General features: G+C 43.6%; 1 protein-coding gene across 4 annotated transcripts in view; it reads left to right on the forward strand.

Moving 5' to 3' along the window:
* The window catches only part of ASAP1 (ArfGAP with SH3 domain, ankyrin repeat and PH domain 1), a 315,920-nt gene that overhangs the window by 270,792 nt on the left and 19,618 nt on the right, over window positions 1-25,510 (forward strand). For 3 of the 4 annotated variants that reach the window (XM_075920136.2, XM_014573856.4, XM_075920139.2), the window contains 3 exons: window positions 4,411-4,639; window positions 9,687-9,740; window positions 17,042-17,203. In XM_075920136.2, the coding sequence (XP_075776251.2) occupies window positions 4,411-4,639; window positions 9,687-9,740; window positions 17,042-17,203 (445 nt within the window). The remainder of the gene's footprint in view (window positions 1-4,410; window positions 4,640-9,686; window positions 9,741-17,041; window positions 17,204-25,510) is intronic. The other variant, XM_075920138.2, reaches the window with a different exon arrangement.

Genomic DNA, 25,510 nt, shown 5'->3' on the forward strand with positions numbered 1-25,510 from the left:
ACCCTAGATATAATATATATTTTGAAAAAGCTAACAGAGAGGATAATTACTCAAGCCAAAACAGGTTAGGCATTTTAGAACTCACTACTCAAGGAGTTTAAATTTAAGTATAAGAGGGTATGTCTACACTACCCCGCTAGTTCGAACTAGCGGGGTAATGTATGCATACCGCACTTGCTAATGAAGCCCGGGATTTGAATTTCCCGGGCTTCATTAGCATAAGCGGGGAGCCGCCATTTTTAAATCCCCGCTGCTTCGAACCCCGTGTAGCGCGGCTACACGGGGCTCGAACTAGGTAGTTCGGACTAGGGTCCTATTCCGAACTACCGTTACTCCTCGTGAAACGAGGAGTACCGGTAGTTCGGAATAGGCACCCTAGTCCGAACTACCTAGTTCGAGCCCCGTGTAGCCGCGCTACACGGGGTTCGAAGCAGCGGGGATTTAAAAATGGCGGCTCCCCGCTTATGCTAATGAAGCCCGGGAAATTCAAATCCCGGGCTTCATTAGCAAGTGCGGTATGCATACATTACCCTCCTAGTTCGAACTAGGAGGGTAGTGTAGACATACCCCGAGAGAAATTAAAGTATAAAATAAAACCAATCAAAGACTAAAATAACACACTTTGAAAGAATAAAATTACAGAAAATGTATGTGAATTTCAGGAAGTACCAAGAAGTAACAACAATTAGTGTATGTGGCAACAGCGCCGAAGGTGGAAGTAGAGGCCAGCTCCCCACGTGTACTGGCTCCTGCCTTCCTCCAGTGCGCCTCCCTCCTCCCCCCCCCCCCCCCATTGCCGCTGTATCTGCGAGCACTTCTCCACAGACACCTGCTTCCCACCTTCCCTCTATGCTTCTGCCTCTGAGGCAGCAATGCGTGGGGGGAGAAGAGGGATGAGAGGCAGCTTCACAGGAGCCAGCAAGAAACCAGCTTAAAAACCATCTCTCCATACACACTGGTTCCAACTATCCCGCCCTCCCCCCTCCGCACGCTGGGGTGAGGGGTAACTGTGAGGGTTAACCATTGAGCTCAAGCTCATCAGTTACTCAGGTACATGGGTATACATTCACATCCCTAGTGTGAGAGAGGCTGTGTAGGCTGAAAGATTCCAGAACAACACTGAAGTCATGTGGTATTTACACACTGGTGACGAAGGGGAAACATTCTGGCAGGTATCAGAAATATATTCCTTGGCATCAAGATGTGCCAAGAAAAAAAGTCAGGAATTATAGGGCATGACAGTCCCCCTCATCATCTGAAATGAGCAGTAGCCCAGTTTAAACATGCATTTTATGGGTTTGTGAAGGGAAGCATGCCAATAGAATCATAGAATAATAGGACTGGAAGGGACCTCAAGAGGTCATCGAGTCCAGCCCCCCGCCCTCAAGGCAGGACCAAGCTCCACCTACACCATCCCTGACAGATGTCTATCTAACCTGTTCTTAAATATCTCCAGAGAGGGAGATTCCACCACCTCCCTTGGCAATTTATTCCAATATTTGACCACCCTGACAGTTAGGAATTTTTTCCTAATGTCCAATCTAAACCTCCCCTGCTGCACTTTAAGCCCATTACTCCTTGTCCTGTCCTCAGAAACCAAGAGGAACAAATTTTCACCTTCCTCCTTGTGACACCCTTTTAGATATTTGAAAACCGCTATCATGTCCCCCCTTAATCTTCTTTTTTCCAAACTAAACAAGCCCAGTTCATGAAGCCTGGCTTCATAGGTCATGTTCTCTAAACCTTTAATCATTCTTGTCGCTCTTCTCTGTACCCTTTCCAATTTCTCCACATCTTTCTTGAAATGTGGCGCCCAGAACTGGACACAGTACTCCAGCTGAGGCCTAACTAGTGCAGAGTAGAGCGGCAGAATGACTTCACGAGTTTTGCTTACAACACACCTGTTGATACAACCTAGAATCATATTTGCTTTTTTTGCAACAGCATCACACTGTTGGCTCATATTCAACTTGTGGTCCACTATGACCCCTAGATCCCTTTCTGCCATGCTCCTTCCTAGACAGTCGCTTCCCATCTTGTATGTATGGAACTGATTGTTCCTTCCTAAGTGGAGCACTTTGCATTTCTCTTTATTAAACCTCATCCTGTTTACCTCTGACCATTTCTCTAACTTGCTAAGGTCATTTTGAATTATGTCCCTATCCTCCAAAGAAGTCGCAACCCCACCCAGTTTGGTATCATCTGCAAACTTAATAAGCGTACTCTCTATCCCAATATCTACATCATTGATGAAGATATTGAACAATACTTAGAAACTAATCTGTTCCTACCCTTATCTTTTCCAGTCCTTCATACTTGGACTCACGAGACATCTGGGTGGTCCAAAGCATAGTGGATCTGAGCTATTCCCTTCATTCGTTTCCATCTCCACTTCTCTTCCCATCCCTCTTCAGGGACTGATTATGAATGGTCATAACATCCAGACATGGCTGATACACCTACTAGCTTTGGGGAGGAAACTTCCCAGAAAGGGCCATTTGCAACAATGGCCAACAAAGTGCTGTCAGTTCTGTTTCCATAGGGCTACAGCTCAGGGTCTTTGACAGATTCTTCCCACCTTTTCCCTGATGCTATTACTATTCAGAGCCCTGTTCAAGGCCAACCAGAATCATACTTATTAGCCAGGATGGATAGGAATGGTATCCTTATTCTCTGTTTGTCAGAGACTAGAAACAGGTGACAAAAAAGGCATCACTTAATGATTATCTTTTCTTTTTACTCCCTCTAGGGCATCTGGCATTGGCCACTTTCGGAAGACAGGATGCTGGGCTAGATGGACCTTTGGTCTGACCCAGTATGGCTGTTCTTATGTTCTTACTAACAGCACCCACTGGTCTTGGCAATGTTGTTTTTTGATCCTGCTAGTATTATTAATGAAGCCACCTGTACCTCTTCCATTTTATTTGCATGTGATTTCTCAGGACGATGATCGTCTGCTCCAATCCAGATTTTAGGCTTTCTACTTGACAGTATGGATGCTTCATGGCTAACATAGTGGAAATAATTTGCTCAAAAGATGTTCATGGGGTGCTTCTGAACAGTAGAAAGCATTTAACTAGACATACCACCTGGCTAAATGAAAATATTTTTCTATATATGATCTCAACAGAAAAGACTCTGTTCAGTGCAGGCTTCCATTATCCATGTTTTGAATTATCTGTTGCTCCTAAAATATCACGTTCTGACAGTTCCACTAAAACACATTTATCAACAACATCAACATTCCATCCCTCCAGTGGGTAATAGCTTCCCCCCCTCCCCCAATCTTGTTGTCGGGTTTCTGAAAGGTTAGAGAGATAATACCTGGGGTGTAAGTACCTGTTTCCCTATGAGATCTCAACATAGCACTAATAGAATTAATGTCACCTCCCTTTGAACCTTTCATGACTTGTTTCTAATTCCAACTCTCCATGAAAATGGTGTTTCTGATTGCAATAACTTCAGCAAGAAGAGTGGGTGAATTGAGAGCCTTGGTTTCAGAATCTCCTTTTTCAGTTTTCCATAAGAATAAAGTTCATCTGCACCCTCAAACAAAATTCTTGACAAAGGTGGTTTCCAATTTCCACATTAATCAACTAATTTATTTGTCGGCTATTTTTCCTGAAGCTTCACAAAACATACGTATAAACAAAAACTTTTAAACAATGCAGTAAGCATGCCAAACTTGTCTGAAATGTAACTTCTTTATTTGTCTATACAATTATTATTCATTCTAGCATCTCATGTAATATGAAATTAATATCCTGGCCCCGTTGGTAGTCTGCTAACTTGACTTCACTTGGTTAAATATTTTAAGTGTAATTCAAACTGTACGTTTACTGTTACCTCTTGAATAATATTTTGTTAAAATCCAAGCAAGGTGAATAACATCTATGTAGCAAAATTAAAAAATGAGTGGTCCTGTAGCACTGTAGAGACTAATGTATATATGGTATCATGAGCTTTTGTGGGCACAACCCACTTCTTCAGATGAGTCTGTATAGCAATACAGATATATAGTTTTCAGTGCCAGTAATCTAATTACAACTTGTAAATGTTAAGCTGCTGAAACCACAATCGTTAATTTATGCGGGAAGAGTGGGAGTTTCATGAATGAGGATACTTTAAGGGCGTGAGCTGAATTTATTTACTCAATATGCAAGGAAACCACATTGGTGTCTATTTATATGTATATCAGAAATTTGTTATGTTGTAATCATATACAAATATTTTGTGTATTTAATCCTATAAACACACACACACATCCCAGTGGCTTTCACAGTTTGTATGGTATGTTTAAAAAGATGATAAAGTGGAGAATTGCAGGACTTCAAAATGTGTATATGATGAATACATTGGCCCTCCTATACTAAATCTATGCTATAATGTAATTTTTTTCTATTTTCATAGCCTAGTCCTATAAAGAAAGAACGTTCTCCAAGACCCCAGAGCTTTTGTCACTCTTCCAGTCTTTCCCCCCAAGACAAAATGACTCTGCCTGGATTCAGCACTCCTAGAGACAAACAAAGACTGTCCTATGGAGCCTTTACAAATCAGATTTTTGTCTCTACAAGCACAGATTCTCCAGCTTCTCCCACAGTAGATGCTCCTCCTCTCCCTCCTAGAAATGCTGGCAAAGGTAAGTCTGCTCACAAAAAATTTAATGGAAACCAAAAATGATTGTTTGATGGTTATCATCATAACCAATCTGAACACTTGTGTTCTTTCAATATTTAGTGTGCTTTTCATTCACTTTGTATAAAGCTTTTTAATCCGATGAAGTTCACGTTTTGAAAACTTACTTTTTACTGAAATGAAATGTTTACAGTATATTTATATTTTAAGTTGCATTCAACATAAATTGTTAAGAATAACAAATATGAACTGCAGTGTTGTTTTCTAGAAGGAGCTAATTCATTTTAGATAGAAATCATTCTGCTCATGTTATGTTTGTTGTTAAAACACACTATTTTAATAGGACACACTAGATGTGAATCCAAACCAAAATCTCAAATCTGAGCCCTCAATATCTTGGTAATGAATGGGCAGTGCTTCAGGTTACAATGCTATGCAGACTCTGGCAGAGAAGACAGAAAGCCAGACCATGAACAGGCTGGTGAGGTCCCCACTCATTATGCTAGACTCCCCACACATGGAGCTACTAGAATGGCTCTGCTGAGCACTAATGGGGTGAAAGGGAAGGTCCTTAGCCCTCCACGGAGGTCCAGCAAACTGCATATTCACTAAAAATGTGAACAAGAGACCCTGCGTCTTCACTGCGTGAAATAACTGCTTCATCTTGTAGGGTTATCCATGAAGAACAGTTATGGGTTTCTGCTAAAGTTGTGTATCATCATCACCACGTATACTTAATATAAAGCCATAAGATACTTAATGTTGTCTTTGTGATGAAATAATAAATTTTTTTAATAATGTTTAAAAGGGAACAGAATCTTTTACAACTTTATTAGTCCTGAAGTTTTTTTCATACCTTACATATTGTTGCTGTAATAGATGTTAATCCATTTATGTTATGTTCATAATCAAATTGTTTGGTGTGGGCTGTGAAATATAATTGTTGATTTTCTGTAATTCACTTAAGTCTAATCTTGAAGCTTTGCTATCATCAAATTTTCCACTTTTTTCTTTCCTGCAGTTTATACAGAGCAAAACTGTTTTTGCTGACTGTGAACGGGTACGTCCTTCTTCCCGAGGGTCTACCCCTTCTTATTTCCCCCTTGGTCTCAGATTGCCCGGCAGTGATTTCTCGATACGTGCTGCTGTGGTTTACTCTTTATCTGTTTACCCCAGGAGGGGGCTGTGAGGGGGACCTGGGCCCACCCTCTCTCCAGGCCCCAGCCCAAGCCCCCAGGTGCGGGTGTCCTCCTTGTCCGCTATTCACCTGGCTGACGGGGCTAACTGCCGCAACTCGTCAGCCCGCAAATGGTGAGCCAGCCACCTGCCCTGGGCTACTCCCTCACCTCGTCCTCCCTGTCCTTCCTTCACCTCTTAACCTTTCTCCATTCCGACTCCCTCCTCCTTCCCGGCCTTTGTCTCCTCCTACCCTCCACTTTGCACCGTCCTCCCTCCTCCATTACCCCTCTGCGCCTGCACCGGCGTCTTGCGTCCTTCCGCCTCCCGCGCAGTCACTTACGCGCCCACCCCTTTCTGGGCGTGCGTCGGCATCTGGTCCTCCGGCACCCCCAGTGCATGCATGACCAGCTGACGGGACGCCGTTTCCCAGACTAGCCTCCGCTGCCAGTTTTTCCCCCGGCGCGGGGACGGGAGGCGTCGTCCCATCGCCGTCCTCACTCGGGGTCCACCGCGTTATCGTGCGGGGTTCTTGTACCCTGTCACACTGAATTATTTAGATTTTCTTTAAATCTAGACTTATGTAAAATGAACTTAGTAGCTAACAGCATAATGTGAGGCTAAGTATCTTAAGTGAATTTCTCCCCCCCCCCCCCAAATTATAAAGCTGTTACATAACTATTTGGATTTCATTTTCTTGCTCTTAAAATAGTTTGGGTTTTCAAGAGGAATAAAGAAAAGATTTCATTATAATGTACAGTGTGACACTTTATGCAGTAGTCTCTGTTGGCTTTATAGAACAGCAGTTGCACGATGCAGATACCATGCTTGGAAAACAATCATGTGACAGCATTAGTCATGTACTGATGATTTTAGTGTTTCCTGGTTTTTTTTTTAAATATAGGAAAATTGCCAATTGACTGATTGACTAGCCTTGCTGTTCTGTTATGTAGCTGCTCTCTTTATTCATTTCTTGTGGACTAATCCTACCTCTCCTGTGGAATTCGGAGGTGGTCCAGTGTTGTTGCTGGATCTCCAGGACTAGGGGTATGTCTACACTACCCCGCTAGTTCGAACTAGCGGGGTAATGTAGGCATACCGCACTTGCAAATGAAGCCCGGGATTTGAATTTCCCGGGCTTCATTTGCATAAGCGGGGAGCCGCCATTTTTAAAACCCCGCTGGTTCGAACCCCGTGCAGCGCGGCTACACGGGGTTCGAACTAGGTAGTTCGGACTAGGCTTCCTATTCCGAACTACCTAGTTCGAGCCCCGTGTAGCCGCGCTGCACGGGGTTCGAACCAGCGGGGTTTTAAAAATGGCGGCTCCCCGCTTATGCAAATGAAGCCCGGGAAATTCAAATCCCGGGCTTCATTTGCAAGTGCGGTATGCCTACATTACCCTCCTAGTTCGAACTAGGAGGGTAGTGTAGACATACCCTAAGTTCTTCCTGTTAGCTAAGGTCACCAGAGTTTCAGCTTCCAGTGGTGGAGCAAGATGACAGTTCAGTTTTATTCATTTTCATGCATTTGTGACTTGTCTTCCTCCTCCTCTTGATCAGCTGAATAGCCGCATGATAATTTCAGCCCTCTGGATCTGCTGCTGCACCAACTCCTATTAGACTCCTATGCAAAGCTGTTCTAAAAACACTATACAGTAAACTTCCGATAATCTGGCACCTTTAGGACCCAGAGGGTGCTGGATTATCAGATATGCCGGAGTACCGGAATGGGGGCTATGAAGGATTTGGGGTGGGGGTGGGGGTCGGCAGGGAACTGCACAGTGTGGGAGAGGGCGGCACTGCGGAACTAACCCGGCAGCACCCCAGCTGCTCTGCCCCCAGCTTCCCCAAGTCCACCACTGCTGAAACTGACCAGCAGCGGACTTGGGAAAGCTGGGGGCAGAGGAGCTCCAATTGTCCCGATGGCCGGAGCACTTCCAGGTTCTAGTTGGTGCCGGACCACTGGATGCCAGACAATTGGAGTTTTACTGTGCTTAAATCTAAGACATACTCCTTAAATGAGGCAGCACTTACAAGATTTAGAGGGTAAATTATGACTTCCCTGGTGCCAGACAGTTGACCCTTGCATTACTAGGGCATGGAGCTCAGAGTCAGGCCAGTATGTTGGGTCCCAACCTTGTACCAATGTCCTGTGACTAACGCACAGTAAAGCCCGATCAGGAGCTTCTAAGCTTTTGGGAAGAATTTAAGGATTTGGAGAAAGCTATCTGGTTAGCTTAGGGAGTAAGTACTGCAACAGGCCTGGGCTGCAGGGGGGGAAATCCTGAAAGGATCTAGAGTCCCTCCAGATACTGAAGTGTGTTGTCAGCTCCATGGGAAAAGAAGTGGGACTCCTACACAGCTCTCCTTACTCCCACTGTGATTCAGGATATTCTCATGGTACTCGAGTAAATCCTGCAAATTCTGTAGTCTCCCAGAAAGACATAAGCAAGTATGTCCTTCACACGCAGTCATTACTACCAGTATTAAACAAATGGGGAAGAAATATGGGGTTATCTTCTTTTCCTTTCTCCTCTTGAGGGAGTGTTTGCTGGAGCTTGTCATAAACAGCAGTTTTCATAGATTGTCCCTGCTTTTTAGCTTTTCCAGTTAAGCCATATTCTTGCAAGCCCTTCCCACAACTGCTAGCAAAACCAGTACTTTCTCCACAAACTACATTTTTTTAAAAGGTTGGCTTATTTTGGTTTAGCTAAAATTGATTACTTAAATTGATTTAAGATATGCCAAAATAAGCCTAGTTCCCATTGAAATAAATTTGTCCACACAGGTTTTGGCAGCAGTTCAAATAAATTGGTTTAAAAAACACATCTTTAGTTTAATTGGATTAGCTTTCTAGTGTAAAAACCAGTCCCCGGTAATACTTAGTGAGAGTTGAATTTCTGTTTCCATAATTCTGGGAAGCACATGTATTCATCATGGCTTCAGTTGTCTGTAACGTCTGTTATTTTTGTGATGATTTTTAAACTTAGACGAGTAGTATAGCCCAATTAGTGTCACTGATCTTAATTAAATCTTTGCAAATGTTAGTTACAGAAGCATTCAAGGTAGTGTTGTCCCCTAGTTCTTCTGGTCTCATTGTAAAGGTTTGCGGCAAATATGGGCCATTTTCCCAATTTTAGGTGAAAATTAAGATAATCTAAGTAGTTATTCTGGTTTCCATCAGAAAACCTAATCCAAACCCTCTAATTTAGGTCTGTTTGGATTTGAGAATTTTGATTCATTTGATCTCCAAACTTGAACCCATGCACACTGAAAGCACAGCTCTGACTTCAATATTTGTAGATTCTATGTTGACAGTCTTACCTTACTATATATAATATGTATATACAAATAATTTTTTAAAGAAAAATGCTTCTAGCTATGTCTGTGGTATTTCAGTACTTTGTGTTTTTGATTTAGGTAAAGCACAAGCTATTTCACTCTTGTTTATATCCTATTTTGTTAGTCTTGTTTTGCTATATTGTTAATTTCCCAGTATTAGGAAAAGAGACCTGTTGGCAAAATATCTGAAAACCTTATGAAGTTATTAATAGTAGGTGTTGGCTCACTTTACAGGAGAAATTTAGAGTTGACAGTTGCAAATACCTGTGTTAATGTTCAATCAATTTGTGTTGCTCAGGTCCTAAAGAGTTGTAGTGTGCTTCTGATCAGTATTTCGCAAATGTTGGCACTAAGAGTTGGCACTGTACTTGACAAGTACAGAAAAGATATTGTCTGAAATGATGAGTGTAATCAAACATTTTAAATAATGCAAGTGAGCAATTAATAATTCTCATAAGAATTTTGAGAGGGAAAAAAGCAATATTGGTTATGAAAGTACCATTTTTAACACAATCTTGTCACTTTCTTTTACAGTACGTGTCCTACCATTAACTGGAATACTGGTTCTGCCATATCTCTCATGCAGTGGTAAAAATATATACTGTAGGCTCTCCCACCATAAAATAATTATTTAATGAATGTAACAGCTTTGCATGTTGTCACTGGTACACAAAAATTAATACATAGGACATGTACTAACTCCACAAAAGCTGAAGTACACACATTGTTAATTGTAGGCCTCTTATAATTATTTAGCTAATCACAGAATGTTTTTAATTTCTGTATAAATAAATATTTTAAGGCTGGAAATTTTAATTTTAAAGTACATAGTCTGTTAAATGTTTTCTAACTTACATTATTTAACCTTATGCTGTTGTGAGTTTTGTATAGTTAGAGGGTAAATAGTAATATTTTTTCAGAATTACACATATAATTACAGATCTTAATATCATTCTATCATCTGTTTAAGTAATAAATTATAGATTGAAATTTATTTTTCCTCAAGTTTTTCCTGAAAATCTATCAATTTGGCTTTCTGTCATTCTGAAACAAGTTATTGCCTTAAAAATATTTTAGAAGTTTTTCCCTATACTCATCATTTTCCTGAAAAGAAACTATCTTTGGTAAATGCCAGAAACCGTCTTTGGTAAATGTCTGAAAGGAGGGTGTGTTGTTCAGTTATTAGAACAGTAGAATAGTGTTAGAAATGTAGCCGTGTTAGTCTGGTGTAGCTGAAACAAAATACAGGACTATGTAGCACTTTAAAGACTAACAAGATGGTTTATTAGATTGTATCCTTTGGTCATTTTTTTAATTGTATCCTTTGGTATACAGGCAGTCCCCGACTTACGCGGATCCAACTTACGGATCCGCACTTACGAACGGGGCTTTTCTCGCCCCGGAGCTCACGGGCGGCGGGTCGCCACCCGTGTCCTCCAGGGTGAGAAAAGCTTCTCCCGGTCTCCCTGGTCTGCTGGGGGGGTCCAGCAAAGCCGCTGGACCCCCCCAGCAGACCAGGGACACCCGAGCAAAGCCGCCGCCTGGGCGGCTTTGCTCGTTTGCCCGGGAGCAAAGCCGCCCAGGCAGCGGGACCCCCGCCGCCTGGGCGGCTTTGCTTCTGTCCCCCTGGTCTCCTGGGGGGGCCCAGTAAAGCCGCTGGACACCCCCAGCAGACCAGGGACACCTGAGCAAAGCCGCTGCCTGGGCGGCTTTGCTCCCGGGCAAATGAGCAGGCGGCGGCTTTGCTCGGGTGTCCCTGGTCTGCTGGGGGTGTCCAGCGGCTTTGCTGGACCCCCCCCAGCAGACCAGGGGGACAGGAGCAAAGCCTTGGAGCACGCCCGCAGCGGGACAGCCCGTGCGCACCTGGGCTGTCCCGCTGTGGGTGTGCTCCGCAGCTTTGCTCCCCGTCTCCCTGGTCAGCAGACCAGGGAGACGGAGCAAAGCCGTGGAGGACGCGGGCGGTCCCGCCACCCGCCTCTCCCTGGTCTGCTGGGGGGGGGGGGTGCAGCTAGTGCCCCCCCCCCGCTCCCCCCCCCCCCCGCCCAGCAGACCAGGCTTCTTTTCTTGCCTATGCCCGGGGTAGAGCAGCTGGGGCGTTGCCGGGTTGGTCCCGCAGCGCTGCTCCTCGGCGCTACTGTAGCAACCCGGCAGCACCCCAGCTGCTCTGCCCCAGGCGTCCTGATTCAGCCGCTGCTGGTCAGTTTCAGCAGTGGCTGAATCAGGACGCCTGGGGCAGAGCAGCTGGGGTGCTGCTGGGTTCCTCCAGTAGCGCCGCTCCTCAGCGCTACTCGAGCAACCCACCAACACCCCAGCTGCTCTGCCCGAGGTGTCCCCAAGTCAGCCGCTGCTGAAACTGACCAGGGGCTGACTACAGGAAGCCCGAGGCAGAGTTGCTCTGTCCCGGGCTTCCTGGAATCAGCCGCTGATCAGTTTCAGCAGCAGCTGACTTGGGGACGCCTGGGTTTCTTAAGTTGAATCCGTATGTAAGTCAGAACTGGCGTCCAGATTCAGCCGCTGTTGAAACTGATCAGTTTCAGAAGCAGCTGACGCCAGTTCCGACTTACATACAGATTCAACTTAAGAACAAACCTACAGTCCCTATCCTGTACGTAATCCGGGGACTGCCTGTATATGGTTGTGACTATTTTCTTCCACTATTTGATCTGAGGAAGTGGGTCTGGCCCACGAAAGCTTATCATCTAATAGAACAGTAGAGTGACTGGATTTATTAGCATTGGGAAAGTCATTATTTTTTGTGATAGAAATGTAGCCGTGTTAGTCTGGTGTAGCTGAAACAAAGATCATCTAATAAACCATCTTGTTAGTCTTTAAAGTGCTACATAGTCCTGTATTTTGTTTCATTATTTTTTGTGTTACTGTAACAGCTGAGTCCTAGTTATAGATTAGGGCCCATGTTGTGTTAGCTGCTGTACACACACAGAATGAAAAGGCTGTTCCTGCCTCTGAAGTGCTTACAGTTTAAGTATAACACAAGAGACCACAAATAGCTAAAGACAGGGAATAAAAAGAAACAGTGACACAGAATTGGTCAGTATGATTGGCAGTGGTTCCTGCAGACCAACAATCTAACTGTTGTAAAGGGACAAGAAAACCACTCTGTCTGTTTATTCTATTTATAAAATGGGCATAACACTATTTCACAACATATGTTGCAAGTCTTAAAATTTGCCCCTGTATTGAAAGGAATTGTACGTTAATTATTGCTATTGTAGCATCCATAGGTAGAATGTGAACATTTAAATCTTATAAAGTTATACACGTTTTAAACTCTTCATGTAACATCTATAAATACAGTAAAACTCCATTGGTCCAGCATCTGACGGTCCGGCACTCCTGATGGTCCGGCACCATCAGGAACCCGGAAGTGCTCCGCAGCTGGACCATTGGAGCTGCTCTGCCTCCTGCTTCCCCTATTCAGCCGCTGCTAAAACTGACCAGCGGCTGAATCGAGGAAGCCGGAGGCAGAGCAGCTGGGGCGCTGCAGGGTAGGTCCCCTGGCACTGCCCCTGGGGGCTGCGGGACCAACCCGGCAGCACCCCAGGCGTCCCCAATTCAGCCGCTGCTGAAATTGACCAGCGGCTGATTCCGGGAAGCCCGGGGCAGAGCAGCTCTGCCTCAGGCTTCCTGGAGTCAGCTCTTGGTCAATTTCAGCAGCGGCTGACTTGGGGACGCTTGGGGCAGAGCAGCTGGGGTGCTGCTGGGTTGGTCCCTCACCGCTGCTCCTCGGCGCTACTGGATCAACCCGGCAGCACCCCAGCTTCTCTGCCTCAGGCGTCCCCAAGTCAGCCGCTGCTGAAATTGAGACAGCACATTCAAGGAGCGGCGCTGCAGGACCAACCCAGCAGCACCCCAGCTGCTCTGCCCCAGGTGTCCCCAAGAGCAGCTGGGGTGCTGCCTGGTTGGTCTCGCCGCACCAAGGGTCGGCGTTACCCCGACCAACCCGGCAGCACTCCAGCTGCTCTGCCCCAGGCGTCTCCGATTAGCTGCTGCTGGTCAGTTTCAGCAGCGGCTGAATCAGGGACGCTTGGGGCAGAGCCGGACTATCGGAAGGGGGGGCTATGAGGAGTCTGGGGTGGCACCCCCCCCCCAGACCCCTCATAGCTCCCCCTTCCGATAGTCCAGCATATCTGATAATCCGGCACCCCCTGGGTCCCAAAGGTGCCGGATTATCGGAAGTTTACTGTACATTAGTATCATGTGATGTTAAAATGTGTGCACTATATAACTTTTATTCACACGTTTTTTCTATTCAATTTTATTTTTCATTATTTAAATATTTATTCTTAATCAAATTGTTTTCCATTACATGCAGTCCCTGACTTACGCGGATCCGACTTACGTCGGATCCGCACTTACGAACGGGGCTTCGTAAGCTGCTCCGGTGCCCCTGGTCTGCTGGAGACCGTCTCCAGCAGACCAGGGGCACCGGGCGGGTTCCCGCGCTTCTGAGGCTTTGCCAGAGCAAAGCCTCAGAGGCGCGGGGAACCGCCGCTGCTACCGCTTCAATCTGGGTGCCTGTGGTCTGCTGGGGACCGTCCCCAGCAGACCACAGGCTCCCGGACTGAAGCCGCAGCCGCGGCGGGGTCCCTCGCCTCTGAGGCTTTGCCAGAGCAAAGCCTCAGAGGCGCGGCACCCCACTGCCGCTGCGGCTCTGCTCCCCATGTCCCTGGTCTGCTGGGGGGGGGGGGAGCGCAGCTAGTGTGCTCCCCCCCCCCCCAAGCAGACCAGGCTTTTGTTTTGGACTCTGGGGCAGAGCAGCTGGGGCGCTGCCGATTGGTCCTGCAGCGCCCGCTCTGGGCACTACTGGACCAACCCGGCAGCACCCCAGCTGCTCTGCCCAAGGTCCTGATTCAGCCGCTGCTGGTCAGTTTCAGCAGCGGCTGAATCAGGACACCTGGGGCAGAGCAGATGGGGTGCTGCTGGGTTGCTCCAGTAGTGCTGAGGAGCGGCGCTACTGGAGCAACCCAGCAGCACCCCAGCTGCTCTGCCCCAGGCGTCCCCAAGTCAGCTTCTGCTGAATCTGACCAGCGCTGACTAAAGGAAGCCCCAGGCAGAGTTGCTCTGCCCCGGGCTTCCTGGAATCAGCTGCTGATCAGTTTCAGCAGCAGCTGACTTGGGGACGCCTGGGGTTCTTAAGTTGATTCTGTATGTAAGTCAGAACTGGCGGTCAGTTTCAGCAGTGTCTGAATCTGGACGCCAGTTCCGACTTACATACAGATTCAACTTAAGAACAAACCTACAGTCCCTATCTTGTACGTAACCCGGGGACTGCCTGTACTAATGAAAAGAGAGGGAGCTTACTCTGTTGACTTCCACTTTATGTTGCATTTAATTGAAATGGCAGTGTACAGGACCAGTTTAGGACACTTTCTCCATTTTTGTAATGAAGCTTGGATTTTTGGGGGTAAAGTGGGGGTTGTTCAGCTGGAAGGAAACTTTTTGTTAATAACTGATAAAGATGGTATGTACCTCCATCAATTAGTCACTAGGGGGTGATCAGTAACTTTAGTTGTTTACATCTGTAAGATCCATGTATCAGCACATGTAACTCCAAAGTAGAGATTTTAAATAATTAACTCTTTTTTTTTTTTTAATCCTTGTGCAGGAAATAAATCTGTTGTATTAACTGTAGGGATGTTAGCATCTAGTTGAATAGTCGACTAATGGATAAACAGGAGCTTATCAATTAGCACTATCGACTAGTCGTGTGTCTCCCCCCTTCCCTTCCTCCGCCCCCCCCAATCCCCCATCCCCCCCGCAGCTCTGCATTGGGAAGCCCAAGGAAGCCTTTGCTCAAAGTTGCTAGCACGGACTCTACTCTGAAGGTGTCTTTTCATTCATCACACCTCACACGCACGCACACACACACAATACACTGTGTATGTGAAGTGTGATGAATGAAAAGACACCTGCAGAGCAGGGGCCGTGCTAGCAACTTCACATGTTGGCTTCCCTGGGCTTTACAGTGCAGAGCCTCAGCTGGGGAGGTTTTGCTGTGAATCAGCGTGAGCCAAATTGAGCGTCGGAACTGCTTACCATTGTCGAATAATCGAATAGTTGACAGAAAATCTATCGATTATTTGATTAGGGAAGTAATCGCATTATAACATCCCTAATTAACTGTGACTTTAGAATAGTGTTAGCAGCAGCTCAATGAGTTCTGATACAACCTGAGGGTATATTTTGATCTTCTATTGGTTTGTATCACTTCCTTTAGTGCACACATTCAATTATATAAAATGAAATTGTATTTCATTCATATAAAATAAAATGAAAAGCTCCAGATTTATAGTAGCAAAATTGGCTATAATTTTATTGGGAGAATTGTATTTCTTAAATAACTTTTTTTAATAATGTAATTTTAAAAACTATAGAAATTGTTTACATAGAAACTAAATGATAAAATTAGTATAGAAGTAATTCATTAATTTGCACTGATGTCTGGGAAACCTCTAATAAATTACTGAGTTGTGAATAAGTTACATAAAAATAGCAGATAATTAATTGCAAAATTTATAAATTCACACACATGACATGTAATTTGGCTCACATAATTTTTACATGAATATGTTTTGCAGTATGCTTGTAAAAGTAACATAGTCTTCATATCAGAGGGGTAGCCGTGTTAGTCTGAATCTGCAAAAGCGACGAGGAGTCCTGTGGCACCTTATAGACTAACTGAAGTGTAGGAGCATAAGCTTTTGTGGGCAAAGACCCACTTCGTCAGATGCATGTAGTGGAAATTTCCAGAGGCAGGTATAAATATGCAGGCCAGGATCAGGCTGGAGATGACGAGGTGGATCCAATCAAGGAGGATGAGGCCCACTTCTAGCAACTGATCTGGAAGGAGGAGTAACGGTAGTTCGGAATAGGAAGCCTAATCCGAACTACCTACTCTGTGCCGTGTGTAGCCGCGGGCATGGAGTCCGAACTAGCGGGGATTTAAAAATGGCGGCGCCTGGCAAGATGCAAATGAAGCCCGGGAAATTCAAATCCCGGGCTTCATTTGCAACTTCGGTTGCCTACATTAACCACCTTAGTTTGAACTAGGGTGGTAGTGTAGACATACCCTCTCAGACTAGTAGTGCTCAATCCAGCCAAAGGCCCATGCAGATTTCATTGCAGAATCATGGCCAAAAAATGTGATATTAATTTACTAGTTGAGAAAGTATTTGGAGCTATTCTAAACAAATGCCAGTGTGCTACTATATTTGTTTATAATGGATATTTGTAATTTCTGTTTCTTATCCATTAAGTTTAATGCTTTATCGTGCACTACCAGTACATATTTAGATATATTTAATACACACACAAAATGTAGTAATTAACAATAGAAAAATGAATTTATTTTGGAAACTTATTTCTCATCATTCAAGGAGAATTTGCTACAGGTAGAAAATTGTAAAATCTATATTAATTTCATTGGCTAAAGTATGATGCTCAGAACAATACTAGCAACATGCTAAAAGATTTAGGGTGTTTGTCAGGTGCAGATTTTATAAATAGTAATTCTTAAACAAGGTCCAGCAGTTAAGGTTTATCTTCAATAAATATTTCATAAAGATTTAAAACATTTGCTGTTCTTTTTAACAGTGCCTAAAATTAAAAATCCTGATGTGATTAACTTTATGTGAATGTACATTTTAAAATATGTATATGTCATTTATTGTCCAATTGCATACTCTCATATTACAATTAAAATGGCTAAAATGCTTTGGGAGTGTCATTAATCTCAACAATGTTTTGGCATGGTTTATTTTTGTTTTCAGTGCTTTTCTACACTTTACTAAATTCTGATTTTGAATTCTTCGGTACTATTTTGATGTTACACATCCCATATTGATAAAATGATTTTTTTAAATTCACAGGTCCACCTTCAACCCTTCCTCTAAGCACTCAACCTTCTAGTGGCAGCTCCACTCTTTCCAAGAAGAGACCACCTCCCCCGCCCCCTGGACATAAAAGAACCCTCTCTGACCCACCAAGCCCACTACCTCATGGACCCCAGAATAAGGGCCCAATTCCTTGGGGTAAGTCTTAAAATGCAAAATAAAATAAAACTTAAGGTGGCTGGTGTATATTACGTCTCTTAGTTGGTGCTGTCTTTCCATTCTTGGTATTGCTGCTATCTTTTGTGGAATTTCAGAACAATTCTATCCTCATATAAATATCCAGCTCTCTGTGATGTTGCCTGTACCAGTCCAGAGATTTGCAGGGTTTACATCTTTCTGCCAGTAAAAAGCAGATTATGTGTGTAACAGGATACTTTGCTTACAAAAACTTTATAGAAACATTTATTACAGAACTGTCTGGATAGGCACTTTCTCTGCATAGCTAAGACTAACTAGCCCAGCCAAATTGCTGCTTCTATCTGTAAATCCTACCTATTCCTGATAACTGAAACTCTTAGGTACAGCTACATTGCAACACTATTTTGAAATAACTAGCGCTATCCTGAAATAGCTTAGTCCGCGTCTACACAGCTGGTAGTTATTTCAAAATAGAGTCAAAATACTATCAAGCTGGAGGACTTCTTGCTCTGACTCTTGTAACCCTCATTGTACAAGGAATAAGGGAAGTCGGAGGAGTGCTCTATTTCAAAATAAGTGCCGTGTAGATGCTCCTTATTTCGAAATAAGCTATTTCGAACTAAGATACGCAATTGACGTAGCTCAATTTGCGTAGATTATTTTGAGTTAAGCCCCGCAATGTAGAGACACCCTTAAAGGAAGTTCCTTCATCATAATAAAGAGAATTTTTTTCTGAGAGAAAGCTGCTGCTTTCATAAAACTAGCCCCAGCATGCCCCATTTGTCTTTAGCCTAAGGCCAGGTTTATGCTACAGACCTATATTGTTATCTTCTTCACTAAAGCACTTAGTGGCACATCAGCAGCACTTTATGTGAAGAGAAGCCTTAGAAAAAATGAAGGGAGGGATTAGTACTAATAAAAATGTTTCTGGTTCTCCCTTTTCAACTCTGACTAATCAGAGTTTGGGATCTTGAGGATATTCCAGTTGGAAGTACAAATTGATAGTCTTGTATTTTCTTTAATGTAATCTTGTTTGTTTACTTGGTGTGTGCAAAGAACAAGAGGATACAATCCCAAGCCTCTTTGGCTAACAGACCCAAAAGCTCTCTCCCTCATGTTTTCCAATGTCACCCTGTGCTTGCCAGCTACTGCTGGTCTGTTTGGTTTTTTCCTCTGCATCTCTCTTTGTCCTGTATGTTTTTGTGTTCTGCCTACATACACACAGTCCAAACTCCTGGGCAGATTCATGACACTTGATAGGTTTTTGTTTTTATTGTAGGTGAACATGCATTATGCAAGAGACAATAAATCAAACCTCATTTAATATTTTGATCAACCATTTAAGAGTCTTGAGACATTGCTAACAGAAGTAGTGAAATTGTCTGGTCCTGATAACACACTGAGTCATAAAAAATATTGACGCCAAGAGTGATGTTTCAGTCTAATGGCCACCGAACCCTCCCAAGAAAAGCCTGTATTTGAAGAAGCAAAATGCCTTTTGCCATCAGCACCCATTTCTTCTGAGGTGGGAGGCGTCAGATTAGCTCATCCTCATCCTTCTATTAGTTGAAGGATGTGTTCACATCCAGTCTTAAAGTGTGTGATTGATACAGTCACCAGTACTGGTCAGCATAATGCTATGTGCAGTAAACTTTTGATACTACTGTAAGTAAATACAGATTGATGTATTTTTTTAGGATACTTCCAAGTTAATATCACCGATGTCCTAAATGTTTTCCTCTGACAAATATAGGGTTTTTTGGACACAATACATTTAACTTCACTAAATCCAGCTGGCAGGCTTTCCCTAAGCTTCCTTAACTTTAGGATTTAGGTCCAAAACATGTTTAATTGGTCACTCACATTTTACTCAGATTGCTATGGTTATCCTATTCTATAGCCAAAAATCTCTGACAAATGTAAAAGCCGTATAATTAGTCCAGTCAGTAATCTTTAGACTTACCCTAGATCCTAGTCTGATTCTAGTGCTGATTTGTTTGTCATCTGTGTTTGGGACCCAGGCCACTTTCCAGTGTGAAAGATGAAAAAGTTCAAGGAAAGTGAAAGTTGCTATGTAAAGAAGAACATTTACACTTCTTCTGTTACATTCATCATACCTCTGCTTCCCTAGAAGCTTTAGAAGTGAAGAGAGACTATGCGGCATGTCCGGAAGCACATCCTTGGGCTATTTCAGAACAAAGTGGGAAGTGCATTCATAGATTGCAAGGCCAGAAGGAACCATTGTGATCCTGACCTCCTGTATTACACAGGTCATGGAACTTCCCTGTAATAATTCCTAAATCATATATTTAAAAAAAAATCCTGTCTTGATTAAAAAATAGTCAGAGATTGAGAACCACCACATTATTTCATCAATTGTTCCAATGATTAATTACTCTCCTTGTTAAAAATTTATACTTTATTTCTAGTCTGAATTTGTTTAGCTTCAATTTCCAGCCCCTGGATTGTATTCTATCTTAATCTGCTAGATTGAAGAAGTCCTTATTAAATATTTATTCCTCATGTAGATGCTGATAGACTATAATTAAGACATCCCTTAACCTTCTCTTTAAGATAAATACATTGAAATATTTCTCACTTTATAATCATTCTTCTGGCACTTCTCTGAACCCTCCCCAATTTATCAACATCCTTCCTAATTCTGGGCACTAGAACTGGATGCAGTGTTCCAGCAGTAGTCATACCAGGCCAAATATATAGATATGGTGACCTGTCTATTTCTGATTGAGATTCCCCTGTTTATGCATCCCAGGATGGCATTAGGTCTTTTGTCCACAGCATCACACTGGGAGTTAATGTTCAGCTGATGATCCAAATCTTTGTCAGTCACTGTTTCCCAGAATAGAGCTTCCCCTCTCTCCCATGCTCCCTCACATTTAGCTATATTGAAACACAAATTGTTTGGTGCACCCTGTTTGCCGAGCAAGCCAAATTGCTCTGAATCAGTGACCTACCCTATTCTTTACTTACCACTCCCTCAATTAGTGTGTCATTGCAAAGTTTATCAGTGACAGCTTTCTTTTCTTCCAGGTCAGTAATACAAATGTTAAATAGTATAGGGCCAAAAAACAATCCTTCTGGACCCTATGGGAGAAACACCAGTTCAAAGACCATTCCTTGTTCATATTTTGAGACATCAGTAGCCAAAATTTTTAAATAATTTAATGTGTGCCATGTTATTTTTATATTGTTCTAGGTTTTTAATAAAAATGTTGCGAGATACAAAAACATGCCTTGGAGAAGTCTAAATGTTATGTCAATGCTATTATCCTTATTGATCAAACTTGTAATCTCATAAAAAAAATCAAGCTAACTCAATAGGATCAGTTTTCCATAAAATCATGTTGAATAGATTACCCACCTTTAATTTGTTATTAATTGAGTCTCATATTAGCTCCTCCATTATTTTCCCCAGTATTGAGGTCAGGCTGATAGGCCTTAGCTACCTAGGTCATCTCCTTTACCTTTTTAAAATATTGGTACAACATTGTCTTTCTTCCAATCTTGTGGATCTTTCACAGTGGTCCAAAACTTACTGGAAATCAAAATAAATGGTCTAGTGAGGTCCTCTTTTAAATTCTTGAATTCAAGTTAATGGAACCTGCTGATTTGAAAAAAAAATCTAACTTTAGTAGCTTCTGTTATGCAAGGTTTTCAGAATCCAAAATAGCGATGATTTAACTGTTTCTTTTCAGGTGGTGTAAGAAATAAATCGAGAGGGGAAACACATTTCCTCCGTTTGATATGAGTAATATAAACCAGAATGTTTTTACTAGGTCTTGAGCATGCATGTATGCACATCCACATGCGCACACACAAACTAGCAGTAAATTCAGAGCATTCCAAACATTTATAGTTACCCTTAAAGTCTGAAATGGTTTTAAGAAATTAGCAGCCAGGCTTCAAGGGGACCCCTCCTATCTAGCTGTTGAATAACATATGTGTCAGATGCTTTTCCCAGGAAAAGCTTCCTCCAACTGCTCCAAAAGGCATTATATGAATGTCCTGTCTATACACTGGGGGTGCATCTAGACTGGCAAGATTTTGCGCAAAAGTGGCTGCTTTTGCGCAAAAACTTGCCAGCTGACTACACTGGCCACTTGAATTTGCACAAGAGCACTGACTTTGTAATGTTCAAAATCAGTGCTTCTTGCGCAAATACTTTCATGCTCCCGCTTGGGAAAAAGTCCTCTTGTGCAAGAATACTTGTGCAAGAGGGCCAGTGTAGACAGAGAAGAACGGTGTTGCGCAAAAAAGCCCCGATGGCTAAAATGGCGATCGGGGCTTTCTTGCACAAAATCGCGTCTAGACTCGCCACGGATGCTTTTGCACAAAACCACTTTTTGCGCAAAAGCATCGGTGCCAATCTAGGTGAGCTTTTGCAGAAATACTTTTAACGGAAAAACTTTTCCGTTAAAAGTATTTCCACAAAATCATGCCAGTCTAGTCGCAGCCTGGCACAATAGGTCTTATATAGGTTGAACCTCTCTAAACCGGGACTCTCTGGTTCGGTAACATCTGGTAGGCCCATGGATGTTCTAGGCCCAGAGAGTCCTGGTGGAGGTACTGGCAGTTGGGAGCCCTGCAAGGCAGCGGGGAGCCTGGCATGAGACAACGGGGCTTCCCAGTGGAGCCTGCCACATGATAGCAGGGCTGCCCAGTGGGACTGACAGAGTAGCAGGGCTGGTGGTGGGAGGTGAGCCAACCAGGAGGTCTGCAGCCAGGTAAGGGTTGTGGGGGGAGTTGTAGGAGGCAGCCAGAAATGACCTCCCCTGGTCCTGCAAAATCCCTCATCTGGGACCAGTCAGGTCCTGAGAGTACTGGACCTGTAATGGAAATACAACGAGAAGTCTTGTGGTACCTTATAGACTAACAGATTATTGGAGTATAACCTTTTGTGGGCAAAGACCCACTTTTTCAGATGCATGTAGTGGAAATTCCAGAGGCAAGTATAAGAAAAGAGTTCCAGTGAAGAGTAAGGTTAGAGATAACGAAGTCAATTCAGTTAGGGAGGATGAGGACCACTTCTAGCAGCTGATGTGGAGGTGTGAATACCAAGAGTGGAGAAACTGCTTTTGTAGTTGGCTAGCCATTCACAGTCTTTGTTTAATCCTAAACTGGTAGTGTCAAATTTGCAGATGAATTGTAGCTCTGCATTTTCTCTTTGAAGTCTGTTTTTAAAGTTTTTTTTGTTGCAGTAATGGAAATGGATCTTCACTCCATATCAACATAGAAAATGTCACGAGATGAAAATTTTAATTCCTACAAAAAGTTATTTTCTGCCACTGCCACTAATTTTCTACAGTAGAACCTCAGAGTTATGAACACCTTAGGAATGGAGGTTGTTTATACTCTGAAATGCCCATAATTCTTAAAAAAAAAAAGGTTATGGTTGTTCTTTCTAAAGCTTATAACTAAGCACTGACTTAATACTGCTTTGAGACGTCATTATGTAGATGAAAAATGTTGATTTTGACAGTCTTAATTTAAACCAAATAAGCATAAAAAGTTTCCTTACTTTGTCAAATCTTTTTTTTACATTTTCTCCCTCTTTTTTAGTTTACATTTAACACAGTACTGTACTGTATTTTCTCTCTCTGTCTCTGCTGTTGCTTAATTGCATACTTCTGATTCCAAAGGAAGTTGTGATTGATGATCAGTTGGTAACTGAGGTGGTCATAACTCTGAGATTCTACAGTATTCAATTTCATTGTCTTTGTGTAGTAAAGTCTATGCTTTCTTCTTTACTTTGATTATTAGGTGTCACTTCAGTAAATTTCATTTCTGTGTAATGAATTTATCTGAAGTTTTGAAATCCAGGAAACAAGTGATATAAATTCTAATGTCACACTTAAGGATCTTCAGGAACAGAGTTCTAATGTCACACTTAAGGATCTTCAGGAACAGAGTTATACTAAGAGGAAATGATGATGATAATAATAGGGTGTCTCATACAGAAAAGGTATGAAGTCTCAGAGGGACAGCCCTGGTGTTTTTGGTTTTTTTTTCTCCTCACTTCCCCTTCCCCTCCCTGTCTCCTTCATGGAGTGTGTGCTGTGAGTGGCAGGTGGAAACTGTTGGCTTCTAATTAAAGTTTGAATTCTAGAAGCCTCTGGTGATTGGCTGAGTCTTGGTAGTAGGAGGGACTTTCAGGCAGCCCAGGGCTTTATAAAGCAGTGGGCAAGCGACCAAGGAGCTTACGAACAGGAAAGCAGGGATGGATGGAAATAGGTCTGCTGTTGTTACCTGCACAGCGTGTGCCATGTTTGTCTTCCTCCCGGAAGAAAGAACAGATTTCATCTGCACAAAGTACAAGCTGGTCACCATTTTGGAAGAAAAAATTAGAGGACTGGAGGCCCAAGTGTCGACCCTATGCTCGATCAGAGAGGATTAAGACTTCCTCGATAGAAGGCAGCTTTTAATCTTGCAAGCACGGCAGGCGGAAGAGCCAGAGAGGGCAGTACGGGACCAGGAAGAGAACGGGCAGCATGTAACTTTTAGAAGGGGAAAAAGGCCAGCATGGGAATCCCCCAATGCTATAGAGGTAAGTAATCGCTTTCAGGCTCTCTCCACAGGCTCTGCAGTGGTGAATGCTTTGGAAGGGACCTCACAAGGAAGAAACCACAAGGGAACACCATCTACCGGAAGGCATGGGATGCATAGTCCTAGGGATGGGTGTTCCACGACCACCACTCCCAAAAGAAGATGACGGGTGGTGGTGATCAGAGACTCCCTCCTAAGAGGGACTGAGCCATCCATCTGCTGTCCGGACCTGGAATCTCAAGAGGTGTGCTGCTTACTGGGAGCTTGAATTCAGGATGTGACTGAGAGGCTTACCAAACTGATCAAACCTTCAGATCACTACCTCTTCTTGCTTCTCCACGTGGGAACTAACAATACAGCCAAGAATGACCTTGAGCGGGTTACTGCGGATTATGTAGCGCTCGGAAGAAGGATCCAAGAATTTGGAGCGCAAGTGGTGTTCTCGTCTATCCTCCCTGTTGAAGGGAAAGGACTGGGCAGGGATTGTCAAATTGGGGAAGTAAATGCGTGGTTGTGCGGGTGGTGTCTCAGAGAGGGCTTTGGTTTCTTCGACCATGGGACTCTGTTCTGGGCACAAGGATTGTTAAGAAGATTTGGGATCCGCCTAACCAAGAGAGGAAGGAGCATCTTCGCGGGCAGGCTTGCAAACATAGTGGGGAGGGCTTTAAACTAGGTTTGTTGGGGGACAGAGACCAAAACCCTGAGGGGAGTGGGAAAGTTGGATATTGGGAAGAAATGCAAAGAGGTATGAGCAAGAAAGGAGGACCCCTGATTTGAATGGAGAAGATAGGGCGATCAACTGGTTATCTAACGTGTTTGTACACTAATAAAAGAAGCCTGGGCAACAAACAGGAAGAACTGGAGGCCCTGGCCCAGTCTAAGAAATATGATTTAATTGGGATAACAGAGACTTGGTGTGATGACTCGCATGACTGGAGCGCTGTCATGGAAGGGTATAGACTGTTCAGGAAGAACAGGGAGGGAAGAAAAGGAGGAGGAGTTGCACTATACGTAAAAGAGCACTATGATTGCTCTGAACTCCAGTATATAGAGGGAGAAAAACCTGTTGAGAGTCTATGGGTTAAGTTTAGAGGTGCAAACAACAACAGTGATGTTGTGGTTGGTGTCTACTACAGGCCACTGAATCAGGTGGATGACGTAGATAAGGCTTTCTTCAGACAACTGAGAGAAGCTTCCAGATTGCAAGCCTTGATTCTCATGGAGGACTTTAATCACCCTGACATCTGTTGGGAAACCAATACAGCAGTACACAGGCAATCCAGGAAGTTTTTGGAGAATGTTGGGGATAACTTCTTGGTACAAATGCTGGCCCCTGCCCCCGCCGACACCCTCTCCCCACCCCAGCATCCTGTCCCTTGCCTCCACTGACACCCTTTCCTCTGCCCCAGTACCATGTCCCCTGCTCCCACTAGCACAATTGGGGCCACATTAGTGAGGCTTTGGAGGAGGTGTGGGTGTGTTTTTGCATCTCACTTGTGTGGCCCCAACTGACTTTTCAGTGACTCCTGAATCAAAACAGGTTCTCATAAATAAAAACATTGCAGAAACCCTTTGTGTTTGACATATTTTCTTTAAAAATGAAGCCTGGCCAACAAACCCTCATCTGTCCGCAGCTTCATAACACTACTGCGCGCGTGCGCGTACACACACACACACCCTAGATTTGAGCCTATCATACACTGGAACCCACTGTCCTGAGCCTCTCACATCGCCAAACTCCTG

This window comes from Pelodiscus sinensis, chromosome 2, assembly GCF_052426305.1.
Source record: "Pelodiscus sinensis isolate ZL-2025 chromosome 2, ASM5242630v1, whole genome shotgun sequence".
Taxonomy (NCBI): Eukaryota; Metazoa; Chordata; order Testudines; family Trionychidae; genus Pelodiscus; species Pelodiscus sinensis.